A 15,012-nucleotide genomic window follows, 5' to 3' on the forward strand; every position below is an offset into this window, starting at 1 on the left:
TTTTTATGGAAATTCAGGTGGGAAATCTCTCCTCCCCAATGAAAATTCAGAAAGAAAAAAAAGATAGCGGGCACAAATTCAATCTGGAACCAAGTTCAAATAATCTATTTCAAGCCGAAGGCAAGGACACCCTCACATGTGTGCACTTCCATAGCAAAGGCGTTACTGCCTTCACTTATGATTAACGCACAAGATTAAAGACATTGCCATGATGACCAGCTTATTTCGTCTTTTACAAGCTTGTGGCTGCCATGCCCTTCTTCTTTTGCTTTTTCTTTTCCTTTTGCTTTTCTTTGTCTGATGTTCTATGTGTATATGTAAAAGATGAAGGATAGAATCAACATACAGAGATCACAGATTTAAGCCTCCATTTCATCTCCTCCTGAATCCTTCTTCCTTTTATTCTTCCCCGTTTTTACTTAAAACTTGCCAGTAAAGCGGAACCCACTCGAAGTTATGTTATTTTCGCCTCATGTATATGTTCTGGAACACCCCTATCCACACACCCAAATATCTAAGGCCTATCTATTTGACGTAGCAGATAAATGTACGATCATCAACTGTGAATACATAGCGGCAGGACGGTGGGGATCTACAGCCATGAATCGCAGATCTGAATTAATCCTGAAGGTTACACCTTAAACATTATGCAACTTTAACTTTACATAATGCCTCTTTGGCCTTGGTGCGCATGGCAGCTTATCCCCTTTATTCGTTGGTCAATCATGCATGATTCCTTCCTTTACCCTTTATCTGCCAGCGAACTATATTCTTTGCTTGCTGCTGTAACCAAGTATCTCATCCTTCCTCCAATTGATGTTGAAGTTTTGTATATATATGTGATGAGTTCAGGCGTTGAGATGCCTCGCCCTCTCCTGTCCTACCCATTCGTTTATCCTGCCACCAAAACGTTTGACACTGTTCTTCTAATTCCTCCGTCTTCTAATAGCTAGAAGCATCATTTCCGTTTCAACTTTTGCTGGTGTTTTTACTCGCTTCTGAGGTTTCACATCCAGTCTAGGATTAATCTTTCTTCTAATCATCAATACAAAAAAGACAAAAATAGTTGGAGTTTCCCCCTTTCGATTCTTGTTCTCTCACATATAAATAGTAGCCTTTCTTTCTAGTGATCAATACAAAAAACAAAAAAATATGTGCATGTTCCACTTTTAATCCCCTTTTCTAGTCATCATTTCAAAAGAAAACTAAAAATCTATAAGTATTTTCCCCGCTTATTGTTGTCGTTTCACACATACCAAATATTATTTGTTTCTAGTGATCTGTACAAAAAAAGTGATTGCATGCTCCACTGTGCCATTGGTCTTCCACATCTACATTGCAATCCCTTTTCCTACTGATAAACATTGAGAAAATATCGTTAGCATTTCCCATTACTGTTGATTTTTCAGACCCGCAACTACTCAATTTATCTAGCTCTAAATTTCAATTAAAAAACAAAGACAAAAAAAAGTCATTGGCATTCCATCATTGCTATTGTGTTGTTCTCTTATCCTGGCTTCGCTCTCTTTTCTATGGATGAATACTGAAAAAAACGAAAAATCATTGGTTTCACCGCGTTGTTGTTTGCCCTCGTTTATCATTGCTTGCTTTTCTAGTTACCATCCACCAGAAACACCAAAAGATTGTCGGCTTGTCCCACTACTGAGTTTTTAAGTAAATCTGGTCGATCAGGCCATTTCTTGGCATCCATATTATGGTGCCTAATTCAACTGCCAGGTAATTTATATATTCTCCTATGTGATTTTTTACTCACTTCTGGTCTATATACTTACGGTGCCTAATAAGCAGGGTCAATTTGCTTGTGTTTCCTTAGGACCGTACAAGGAAGCTAGTGTGCAGCTTTTAAGCAGAACATGGACAATTAATATTTATTTGGCAGCCTTGAGTTCAAGTATTGCTGAATATATGTATCTCGGTGATCTAAGAACCTACATGACATTATATTATACAAAGTTATCCCGAGTTCAGGTTCCTTCGCCGCTGAGAGGTAAAACATACATTGATGGTTAATGAATCACTAATATATGTACAAAGCTCACCTCTATCAAATTTCTGGCATGGTTATATATATATGCTTACAATGTTTATGTATATAGTCCATTCATTCTTGAGGTAAGAGCTGCCAGTGTCAACTTTATGCTTACAACTATTCATGATTCTGTTCCTTTAACAATTTATCTTCTGAGCAAAATATATTCGTTGTTTTTTTACTGTAACCAAGCGTCCCATCTTTGGTCCAGTTTATTGTTCAGTCCCTCAGTTAGTTTATGTATAAGCCATAAGAGTGCATTCGTTGACCGCCCCCCCCCCCCCCCCCCCCCCCCCCCGGCCCCTCTCCTTCCTGGATATTTGTGTTTTCTGCAAATAAAATTCTCGATATTGTTCAATAAAATTCTCTAATTTCTGTCCTAGCTAGAAGCATTACTTTAATTTCAATTATCATTGCTGTTTTCCACTCACTTTTATGCTTTCATATCTTTTTTTTTAAAGGAGGATGACCCCTGGCCTCTGCATCTGGAAGATGCATGCAACCATTTTATTAATTATTCGCAAAGACCTTACAAAGTAATACATCAATATGTCTGAATCTGCCATCTTGGCAACATCTGCCGCTACTCCTATCCAATTGATGTAGGGGTGCAGTAAGTCTAAGCCGAATACCCAGACATCTCACCTTAGCCTAACATTTAAAGCCGGGGGCCCCAACCAAGCCACATACCAGGTGTGGGGCACAACCAATCAGACGCACTCTGGGTCGTCGGCGCCAACTTCCACCGATCTCTTTAGAGCAGGTGCTGATGCATCGACTTTGCCAAGGCTGCCGTCAACGCTGCCACGGTGCCAAACAATGCCACCTCCCTGCGCTCATCCAGCTGCACCATGCCGCCAATACTCGTCGTCTTCACATGCCAGATGACACGTTGCTCCACCTGCGAACCTGTGCACCACCGCCACTACCCCTTGCCACCCGGAGCCCACCGCCAGAACAACCCCCTCTCCAGCACCCAAGCCCCCCCAGACGGCGCCTTCATGAAGGGTATGACGCGCAAGGCATCGCCGCCGCCCAATCACGCGGATTTTGGACTTTTGTCCGGGAGGAGGGGTCAGGAGTGGATAGGATGGACCTCGGCTTTGCCTCTAAGGAGGATAACGATGCTTAAAGACGTCGCCGTTGTCGGGCCGAACCAGCCAACCAAAGTTTCCTCCTGTCCTAGTCCTACACCACCAACCTCTATTTGCTCCAGTTGCTGCAATCGAGCCGTCAACCAGAGCCTACAGCGAAGAGAGTGCCATGGGGCACTACCCTCAAGATAGGAAGGTCGCGCTGCTCCACGGTTGCCGCCCGGTGGCACCTCATCATCCGTGTGGCTGAAGGCGCCGGCAGCACCGTAAGCCGCGGAGACGACGTTGCCCTTTGACCAGTCCTCGATCTGGACGAAGCCAATAGCATGGCCGATCTAGACGAATCCACCGACCCCGGCTAGGCCCGCCACCGCGCAGGAACCTAGGCCGTGGCGCAGGAGCAAGGGAGGAGAGGTTGTAGGATATTCTGCTTGCGTTTATTGATCCAAGGGCTGGCTATATATAGCCTAATTACAAGACTAGACTAAGACTCCTATTACAATTGGGTGTTGGCAGGGTAACCTTCTTCGGGACTAAACCTTTCTAACTAATACCCAGACTCCTAATTTAAAAAGACTGTAATTAAACTAGGACATATCTTTAGGCAGGTGCAGGACCGGCCCGTGCAGGTCCCTTACGCCTATAGGGCTGGCCCCACATGACACCCTTACTATTTCTATCAACAATGTCCAAAACACACAGGGGCAGGTAGGTTCACCAACAACGAGTATGTAGGAGATTCGACTTAGTACATTTTTATTTACCACCTTGATACATTGAAGGATATCAAAAGAGTTGTCATATCCGCACAAGGCTGCAAAGCTCCATATTGATGTATATACGGGACATGTATGCCTACCAGCTCCCATCTTTGTGTTTGTTTTATTAATTATTTATCCATACTTGAAAAAAGTTCTTACGGAACAAGTTCCACGACACTTTGATAGTCTTGGAGACCAATTCCTTGTAAAAACAACTTATGAGTGTGTTCCTGTGTTAAAAGTAAAAGGTGCTCACTCCACAAGAAAAGAATAAAGAAGTAGTCACCGGCCTAAAAATAAACACTTCAGAATTAAGTTACTAGTCACACAAATGTATTGAAACTCAATAAGTAGTCGCAACAGTAAATAGTTTTGGATGAATTTTCACCCCCAAAGGCATAGCAGATGTACCAAGAGTGTCCGGAAAACAAAAAACAATTGATTTTGCATCTCCACTAGAAAATCGGATAATCTTAGCAAACCTGGAATTTTATTTTCATAAACAAAAATAATTAAAACTAATGCAGATATACATAACTGTGGCTCCACTTAATAGAGGAAAACTTTGGTGCGTCCTGCATCTCTTCATGACATAGATATAAGAATCTAGCAGTACTTATCATAGATCACGAAATTACAGCCGAATTTTAACTATTAATTAGCATGTATCCACCCGGATTTAATCGATTAATTTACATGTCAAAACGCTGAACAAACTATGTGCATGTCTAAATCCGCACAAATAACTGGGTGAAATGCATAAGAAAGATTGCAGTCAACACTAATAATCCACCTGGGAAGGAACATTGAGCGACTGGAGCTTCAAGATTACTTTTGTTCGTCAATGTGTGCTACGATTTCTCTGTTCTCAATACAATTACACGAAGAAATCTATTAGCATACAGGACCATACATGCTGGCATGCTTGTGTTTTGCAGTTTGGACAACACCTGAAAGTGTTCTGTTTTGGCTCCGTATAGTGAACAACGTGTTCATAGGAATCTTAGAAAAGCAATCTAAGCACATCAAAGTGTCTAACCATCCAAGTAGGCACTCATGCATCATTAAGTGGAGGGATGAAAAACATGAGTTGGAGGGGAGGAAGTTGCTTTGCTGATGGCGCACCACAACCATCCAGGGTCATAAGTGGCGGTCACAGTGGTGAAGAGGTAGATTGAATCCTTCTGGATCTAGGTTTCCATCACTGGATCCTTTCTGCCCCGGCATGGACAATAGAACCGTCGTTGTGCGGGCGCCTAGCTGGGGAGTTTCCCTGGATCCAGGAGGCTGGCCATCAGCCTCGGTAGTGGTGGCGGCTGCTACGACGAGCAAAGGACGACCACACTGGCGAAGGGCCCGTCGGGTAGGCACGATAGCCTGGAATGGCAGTGCGAATGGGAAGCGGTCAAACATGGCGGGGGGAGGAAGAGGACGCGTGATTGACCGGGGTGTTAGAAGGGAATAGAGGGGGATTGGTGGAATAGTTGTTGTATTGCTTGAGCCTCGTGGGCATATATATATATATATATATATATATATATATATATATATATATATAGGAGTACAATGATTAACTTGGAGTACAAGACAAGCCAGAACAAATCCTAGCCTATCTCTTCTTTTCTAATAATCAATATACTCAACACGGGCACGATTGGGGACATGAATTTGGGACAGCCGGTGACTGCAGGTAGAGAACGTGCGACTAGAGCATCTCCTACAGTTTCTGTAAAAAACAGAAACTCTCTGTAACAGTGGTTTTACGGGGTTTCTATATAATTAGCGAAATTGACTGATGAGGTCTTTTCTTGGTTCCTGTAAACATCTTCTCCTAAAATATGTTTTTTTTATTTCCCATTAAACTAGTATATAAATGGCTAGCTAGTGGTCTTGGACCTTGGCTGTCACCATTGTCATGGCACGGCAGTGCAACACCTGGTGCGCACCGGAGCGGATCAGGGGCAAGCGCAGGGGTGCAGAGGCTTGGTAGAGGGGCGGGAAGGCGGGGTGGTGTTTGGCAACGGGGCAGCACAAGAAGGCGTCCGACCGCGGAGCGGCAGCGGCTGCTAGACAAGGCGGGCATCCTGAATCTTCAGTGGTTGCCTCCTGCCAAAGTTTACAGGAAGGGCCTTCTTCCCGTATCTGTTCGTAATGTTTGGGAGAATTTACAGGATCATGTACAAAAAATTGCGTGTTTACGGAACTGTTGGAGTGCTTGTTTTCCCGCTACTTTCCCTAAACGATGATTATTTTACGGATACGAGAACTATTGGAGATGCTCTTAGGGCGTGTAGTGCTGCTAAACACTTCTCCGTATCTTTTGGTTTTAAAAGCAGTCTTTTAAAAACTCAATCTATTATAAAGTTACCTTGGATTAGAAAGCACCACAAACATAATAAAGGTTACATCGAGGTCTCTGGACAACCGAATGACCACGGGCGCCGCCAGAATGAGCCACCAATGCGCCGTTGTCGCCACTTCCGTACTAGAGCTAGCTGGACCTTGTCGATGACAGCTGAGAAGTCTCCGTGAGTGCCCATAAGGACCAGCGTCCCGGAGCCGCATTTGTCGTCGTTGAACCTTCGAATTGATCCGAATAAGCTGACACCAAATCTCGCTGTCGCGTATGCATGATGAGAAATCCTAACCTCGCCACCCCGAGGAGCTGATAGGAATCAACGTTGGAGCTCCGTCTAATCCCTCCCGACGAAAGAACTCAAGGAGGATCAAAGTTCAGAACACTAACTTGAAGAAGAAGCGCCGACATTTGTCTGAGCGTCACCCCTGTGAGGACCAAAACCCTAACCTATCTAGCCGGAGGCAAGGCACCAGAATTCCCCTCCCAACCACTGGCCGCCAGAGGGGCAGATAGAGGGAGGCAAATCCATGGGGTTGCTGGCGGAGATTGAGGGGAGGAAGGATTTGCCCTAGTTTCCTTGTGAGAGGGGAAAGGAAGACGTCACACTGTAGAAGTTGTTCTTAATGATCATTTTTTATGAGATTGGAATGACCATGTTGCTTTGTAGCTTATGTGTGTTCTTTTTTTCGATATTGGTCTGACCATTGCTTCGTTTGGCATGTACAATCTTTCCTAAGTACTCCCTCCATCCCAGCATATTTGATGTAACTAGGTATATGCCCGTGCGTTGCACCGGGAGTTGAATTTTTTATGACGCGACAGGGGAGCATACGGGCACACATCATGATGCCAATAAAATAACAAAAAGGAGATTATGTTTTAGTTATGAAGCATAGAACTTCTGACAACTTTGTCCTGAGAAATACTAAAGCCAAAGAATATCACAGAGGGAAATCAAATTATCTGAACGACATGATGTTATTTCCCAAAAGAAGTTAGCTTTACATTTAAAATTTATAATTTCCAATTGGTCCGCTTTATATGTAAATAAAAAGGTGGGTGTCAATATTAGAATACACTTGCCAAACATGTTTCTCTACGAAGAACTATGACCAAGAATCACCTGCCAATAATAAAAACTGAGAGCAAATCTGCAAAATAACAAATTGTTAACAATACCTTCAATAATATAAATCTCACTGTTCTTGCACACCCTGGAGAGCATACCATTTTTTCCTTCAGACTATACTCTCGTCTATGAACGGAAAAACAAAACCATAGAAACTAAATTCAAGTCTGCAGAATAACACAAAGCATCATTAATAGTTTAGTAATATAATTACCTTTTTTTGCACACCATGTGAATGGAGACACACCATACCATCCTTGTTACCTTCTAAGTGCACTTCTATTTGTGAGAATTCCAGTAAGTAGATGGCAATTTAGCAAAGGAGCTCACTTAATAGTTTGTATAGCGCATGTAGAAGCTGGTCCGCCTATTGCTAATACGCGAATGCAAGGAGCTCACCTCGGCGGGTGCGATGGACATGGCAAATGGAGCGCGGAGGCAACGGCGGCCGTGGTGCAGCGTCACTGGGAGGACGGCCTTGAGGTGCTTTACACCGGTGAGCCCATCCCGGCTGCCGGCGTTTCGCTGACGTATACAGGTTCTCTTCCACGACTGATGAACGTGCCAACAAAGGATCGGCTAGAGAGAGAATAAAGAGATATATGCACACAAATGATTGGCTAGAGATAGATAAAAGAGATATATGCAGGATCGGTCAGAGATTTTTTTTATATGCAACAGCCTAGAGATTCATTTTCATTGGCGCGAGGTAAAACATGGTGATAGAAGAAAGGAAATGATTGAAAGAAGGAAGGAGATTGATCACGTCATGAATGAATTGATTGCCATGCATGAATTGATTGCGTTTGGATTGATTGAGATTGGTTACCTTATGTGAATTATTTGTTTACCAAAGATAGAGGAGGGAGAAAAGAAAATCGGTAGGAAGAAAACCGGTGGGGAGAAAACCGGTGGAGCGAGAAAAGAAAATCGCTGGAGGGCAGGGGGAATCGTACGACAGGGTTGGACGAAGAGGGGGAACGTAAGAGGGGAAACGGAACACTCCGTTTCTTTTAGGTAGTAGAGAAGATAACGTCTCATGTCATGAGAAGGAAGGAGTAATACTCCTCATTCATGAAGGAAGTAATCGGATCGTGCGTGTGTATTACGTGGGTAGGTCTCGGTGGTGGCCTACCGGTGTTGTGGCGGCTTCTCGGTGGCTCGATGGATCTGCTCGCGGCAGCGGCCGGCTTCTCAAGTGTCGGCTTGTCTGCGTTCGGGCCGTCTTGACCTTCAGCCCATCTCCTCGTCGCCCCGGCGCTACTCCCATCAATGTGGGCTGGTCCTCTCCCAGTTGCGGTCCACCACTCGTCTCGCGCCTGGTGCCGCAGGACCGAGCTCGTCTCGCGCACGATGCAGCAGGCTGACCTCGTCCCCCTCTCGATGCTGCAGGACCGAGCTCGTCTCGCGCTCAGGGCAGCAGGACGGGTCGGTGAATGCCAGTTCTGGCCGACCTATTGGGTCTCGATGCTGGGGGTTGCCCAGGGGTGCGAAAGGTGGGACCTTTCCGCTTGTCTCTTTCGTTGGGGTGCGGCGGGTCTCTGGCGAGGTGGTGTCGAGGTCTTGGATGCTGGGGCGGCGGCCCTAGTGGTGGTAGCGCGGTGCTCTTGGGCAGAGTCCGTGCCTTGGTGCTGCCGGTCACCATGGTCGTGTGGGCGACGTGGTTGCCGGGGTGTGGCGTTCGGTGGCGGTGAATGTTGTCCGAGGTGAAAACCTGCTCTATCTTCGGACGGACCGGTGGCGGCGAAGATCGTTCCCTTCTTGAAGGCGTCGTCGCGGCTCTCATTGCCCGTCATGCGGCTCCGGGGGAAACTTTGATCCTTGGATCGGGTGGTGGCGGTGCTCCGGTGTCGTATCCTTTCTGAATTGATCCTTGGATCGGGTGGTGGCGGTGCTCCGGTGTCGTATCCTTTCTGAAGACGCCGCCTTTGAGCGTATGGTTCGTCATGTGTAGCTTCATCTCTTCGGGGCGGTAGTGCTAGGGGTGGTGTTGCTGCCCTCAGCACCTATGTATGCTGTCCTGGGTGTGTGCGTGTGTTGTGGTGGCATGGCATGTGTTTGTACTGGGTGCTTGTTGATTGGTGTTTTATATATAAAGCAGGGCGAAAGCCTTTTTCGGTATTACGTGTACTCTGCAGTTTGTTTTGCTGGCATATTAATGGAACGAATTTCTTATGGATCCGTTGGTCATATTATTTATACTCATGCATTTTTTTAGTTTGCAAATTTAATACGAGAGATTGGTTGAAAGTAATCAAGCTTCTTGAACACGATTTAGGTTGACATATTGATGTTGGCCAGCCGGCTAGCTGTTGACCATTTCGATTACGTAAGTGCTAATAATTAATTCATTTGCTTATGTCGCCAGGTTTAATGGATACCGTGAGACGGAAGCATATATGCAGTTGGACGATGATCTGTTCGGCTCTTATCTCGTGGGTTGGAATATTGGGGTGGGGCCCATGGCTTCATACACACGAGCCATATCAGGACTGGCCGAGGAGACAATCCTTAAGTACGAAAGAGAAGTCAAACACGTGATAAAGGTGGATCTGAAGCCCACGCCAACGGCAGAGGAAGCCCAAGGAAGGGGCTTCATGAGCACCAAGTACCAGCTGGCCCTCGCTGCAGCAAAGGAGCTCGGCCTGCTCGACCAAGAATACAACAGGCTCAAGGAAAAGCATGACCAGCTACACTACTACATCTACGGGTCCTGTGATGGTGTTATCTCTTCAGATTTGGAGTATCACGTGCGGTACATTATGGTTCCTCAGATCATCAAACAATTGTTAACCGAGAGGTACTTGCTAGTGGCTGAGAACCTCCAGTGGCCAATTGAGCCTGGCAGTTTTACACGGGATTGCGGGCTTCCTCTGCCCGACTGGGCAAATTCTTATTGGCTCATCTCCACCACTTCTCATGATGCCTACAACAAGAGCAAGTCAGAAGACGAAAGAGTTATATCCATTGACAAAGATGAACAGGTTGTGGTGCTTACCCTCTATGCACTACATCAATCGACAGAGCACATATTCAACACGATCCGACAAGAAACCAAGGAATATTGGCATAGCATAGCCCTGCAATGCTTCTACTATGTCATGACGATCTTTGCGAAGCATTCACAAGTGGCAGCTATCACCTCACACGAGCTCATCCACCATTGGGCCGCCCAAGGCATCTTGCCTGGAATGAGCTTCATAGAAGAAGAAGAAGAAGAAACCAGCATCATCAGCAGCAAGTGTTCAAGTATGCATCGACTTGGAAGGGTCATCCTTGAAGCATTTGAGAAATACTCTTTGCTGCAGCTACCTTTTTCTCCGGTTGATGAAGCTTATGAAGCCACCAATACCGGTGCACAATTCTTAGCATACCATGGCCTCATTGCAGAAGACATCACAAGTGATGAACTCTTTGATAACAAGAAGAAATGGATTTCATTCGTCGGTGACCATGGATGTCATGTAAGCCGAGAATGGTTGAGCCCAGAGGAAACAAAGGGGGCAACTTCACTTATTCTAAGAGGTTGCTCAGATCGATCGCCCATTCTTTCCAAGTTGGACCATTTCTTGCCCAAACTTTGTTTTCTCCGTGTTCTTGATCTCTCCTACACACCAATAAAAGCACTCCCTTCTTCCATTGGTTGTCTACATAAACTTCGGATGCTCTCACTTAGAGGCTGCCATGATCTGAAAACTCTTTCCAGTTCATCCACAACAAATGCCACAGACTCATCAACAAATATTAGTTCATCATCACCATTGTCCACTCTATACAAGCTAGAAATTCTTGATATGAATGGTGTTCCTGTTTCTCATCTGACACAAGAAGTGGCCAACGAAAAGAGCAATTTGATACACCTGGACATGTCAAATTCAGAAATATCTGCTTTCCCTCATACTTTTTTCGAGGACATGTCAAATCTGGAGGAGCTTATGCTGACCAGCTGCTCCAACCTTGTGGAGCTACCTCCTTCAATGGCTTCTCTATCCAGCCTAAAGACCCTTGAGGTCACAGGGACTCAAATGAAATATTTCCCGCAAAAGATATTTGAAGAAATGAACCAACTACAGTCGTTGAAGCTCATTGACAACAAGGAATTGATTTCATTCACAAGACCAATCTCTGGTGTTCAGGGAATCAAATTGGAAGGGCATCCTAGCATTGTATCGTTCATGCTGATTGGCACAACTCATATAAGGTGTTTGTCCTTGCATGGATGTAGAAAACTCGAGTCTGTTGAGATCAAGGATCTTAGTGATTTGGAGGAGCTTGATTTGTCTAGTACAGCTATGAAGGAGCTCTCTGCCGACATCCCTAATCTTCCCAAGCTTAGGAGATTATTCCTCGTGGGTGTTCCTTCCCTGAGGCGATTTCCTTGGCATGAGCTGGAGAGACTCCCGGATGTGTTTTACTTGGATCATTGTTCAGAAGGAAATGGCAATCATTCTAATCAAGTTACCCAAGTGTGTGTTACTAACCCTAGGTTCTTCCATAGCTTCCGTGACACTGCTGCAGATTTAGTTAGAGCTGGACGGTTTTTCCAATCATTCTATGTTCAAGTGGCACCATGCATTACAAATAGCAGACGGCAAGAAGATGAAGAAGGTATCCTAGATTGCAAGTTGCAGGAGTTGCTGCAGAATCAATTAACATATGTGGATGTATATAGCAGCCGCTTTGCAGAGGAAATTATAATTGCATCGGCCATTACAGTTCCCCTTCACCGGACTGAGCGCCATCTAGACATCACAAGGATGCAAGAGACACATGATGGTTTATATGGTCTTCTAAACGTCACGAAATCAGTGTCAGTGACATATGACACTTCTATCTACACATTTAATGACCTGAGCAGTTTCATCGAGCTAGAAGAATGTGAGCTTCGTTTGTGCCATAAAATGAAAGGAGTTGTATCTTACACTCAAGGCTTGAAAAAACTACGCAACATGCATGTCTGTAATCTCAAAAGGCTAGTTTGGTTCTGTTCAGAGTATAGTTATTCTGACTTCGGTAGACTAGAGCACCTGCACTTAGAGGACTGCCCAAGATTGGAGCACGTGGTGCCACATACAGCAACACTGCCATGCCTCAAGACACTTGACATCTTGTTCTGCTACAACCTTAAGACAATTTTCATCAGCAATTATACGCAAGATGAAAGTTATCAGCTCCCAAGCCTCCAAAGCATACGCCTCCAAGAGGTGCCACTGCTCCAGCACTTCCATGACAAGGACGCCACCATGACAGCACCGATGTGGAAGGAGCTACACATCCGAGGGTGCTGGAGCCTCCGACGCCTCCCGCGCCTACAAGGACGCAAGCCGGGGATGGTGAAGGTCAACGGTGAGAGGACCTGGTGGAGCAAGCTCTAGTGGGGCTCAGCCCTGCACCGCGACAGCTACGACCCCAAGCTCCCCCCGGAGTTCGCCTCCTTCGATGAGTCTGCCAGGATGAGCAGCTACCTCAGATGAATCAATGCTCCATCCATCTATCGGTTGGTATGTGATTTTACTCGGCATACTTATCCCTTTGTTCATTAGCCACTCATTACAGAATACCTTCCTAAACTCTAGCTTTTTGACAGGTGTTCCACCATACGTCCGCCTCAGCGCCGCATTATAGAATACAGTTATCCCTTGTTACAGTTAATGTATATATCTGAACCACCCTGCTCTGCAAGATGATACTTACAGTCTCCAGGTGCTTCCATTGCTCCATCACAGTGCCGGTGTTGAAGGACCTCCACGTCTGAGAGTGTTGGAGCCTACGATGCCTCCGGTGCCTGCCCTATTAACAGTGTTCCACCATACACCAGAGTACCTTCCTCAACACTACCTTATTAAGAATGTTCCATCATACATCCATACCATAGTGTCCATCCATAACATAGATGCCACCCACGTGCATACCCCTTCCTCCGTATACACCTGCATGCCATCTATATGAGTTTAGAGGGGTTTTTTCGAAATAAAAGTCCAATTTCCCTCGTTATTGTCGACTGCCACTTTGTCTCCCGTGGAATCAGGTTTACTTTTCCTTGTTCCAACACATTTTATTCGAGTGTCCACTATCCTATGTTGGTGATGTATGTGTAAGGTATGTAATGCTGGTGTTTAGCATGCGATATGTTTAATTATCAAGTGTGTCTCTGGACTTTAAGTGGCATATATATTTCTTTAATTCGGACGTTGTGTTTGACTACAAGTGTGTTGTACTCCTACCAGCATCTCTGGTTTTATTTGTCAAGATCCATTTCAATGTATGATTCAAGTTTTGTGGGAATTCTATTGGGAAAAAAGACACTGAGATTTGTTAAAAAACAGAAATATTTTTTTCAGGTTAAGTTATGAAGCAGCTTGAAACAAGGGTTGCAGATTTCTATTGCTAGTGTACCATGACAAACATTTATCCCAGTTTTACGTCCTATGCAAATTACATCCATATGGGCCTACCGCCTACAGATACAAAGAGTAATTGGGGTCATTGATCTAGAATTATTGACTAAATCCACTGAGATTAATGGTCTAGAAATACTGACCAAAACAGTCTGAGCCTCACCATAGAATGATTTGTACATCATCCAACACCGATGTAAAAAAATAAGTTTTTTAATGTCCACATGAGATCCTTCGGGGGCGACTCAGTCCGCTTGCACACATATTCATGTGTACGCACCTTGTCGACTCCTATAGGGAGAACAAAAATCACATCACTGAAGAAGAAAACTGTATTTTAGTCGATAAGAGGTGACCAAGCATAGGATTAGTGATCACCATTTCCGCAGCTCGCCATGGTAGGGCACGAGGACAACATTTGTTGCGCAAAAGATGTGACATCGTCAAGAGTTATTTTATCAATGTGCTTCAGGAAGTGCTGGCTCGGTTTCCTGTTGTAACATCAACGAAAAAAGAGGTGGAAAGGTTCACTAATTCTCCACCAAAGAAGCAGGCTTAATTAGAAATGAAAGAATATCAGGTTTACCCTCAACTATTAATCAGGATCTGCCTCCCAATGTCTTCCATACGATCTTTCTGTATAGAGAACGAGTCATATTAAATTTATTGAACAAAGCAAAAGGATGGGGGGCGGCAGATTCCTCAAAAGTATATCAAAAGAAAAAGGGGGCAGGAGTGGTTGAGGTGCTTTCTTCAGTTACCCTGGATTCGAGGTTCTGAAGAACAGATGAAATCACCGAATTTTGGCTCGACTGAGCCCAGCTTCTGTTACTACACAAAGAGTTTTTTTTACAGGTTTTAGGACAGGCAGATATGATAACATGCAAGCAAGATATCAACAACTTATATGCCTTTGCCAGGTGTTGCAGTTGATGTCAGTTCTCTGATAACAAGAGCCTTGGCGACCAAATTGGATGGCTGCGTCAATTCAAAATGATAAGACATTTCAAATGTTCCAAGACCAAAACTGTGCGGCCATGGGCACACATTTCATTTGCATTACATTTCAAGTCAAATCTAACTGCAAAGCTCGGGTGAATTATGCTCTCAGTACAACAATCGCTACAAAAGCCGAATGAACTTCTGGTGAATCAAATATGATGAGCTCAAAGAAAGATGAAGAAGATTTATCTCACAGTCGCCAAATGGATACCAAACAGA

At 44.8% G+C, this 15,012-nt stretch overlaps 1 protein-coding gene across 1 annotated transcript; it reads left to right on the forward strand.

Moving 5' to 3' along the window:
- Positions 1 to 883: 883 nt before the first annotated feature.
- Positions 884 to 13,789, forward strand: LOC123179887 (uncharacterized). Its single transcript, XM_044591791.1, has 4 exons — positions 884 to 1,737; positions 1,835 to 2,008; positions 9,762 to 12,894; positions 12,981 to 13,789. Exon 3 carries the CDS (start codon positions 9,793 to 9,795, stop codon positions 12,766 to 12,768), a length of 2,976 nt encoding a protein of 991 aa, XP_044447726.1. The 5' UTR covers positions 884 to 1,737; positions 1,835 to 2,008; positions 9,762 to 9,792; the 3' UTR covers positions 12,769 to 12,894; positions 12,981 to 13,789.
- Positions 13,790 to 15,012: the final 1,223 nt, after the last annotated feature.

This window comes from Triticum aestivum, chromosome 1D, assembly GCF_018294505.1.
Source record: "Triticum aestivum cultivar Chinese Spring chromosome 1D, IWGSC CS RefSeq v2.1, whole genome shotgun sequence".
NCBI classification, from domain to species: Eukaryota; Viridiplantae; Streptophyta; class Magnoliopsida; order Poales; family Poaceae; genus Triticum; species Triticum aestivum.

Bases quoted from the DNA above. Each gene is read 5' to 3' on its own strand.
- LOC123179887 (XM_044591791.1), top strand. From the start codon at position 9,793: ATGCAGTTGGACGATGATCTGTTCGGCTCTTATCTCGTGGGTTGGAAT.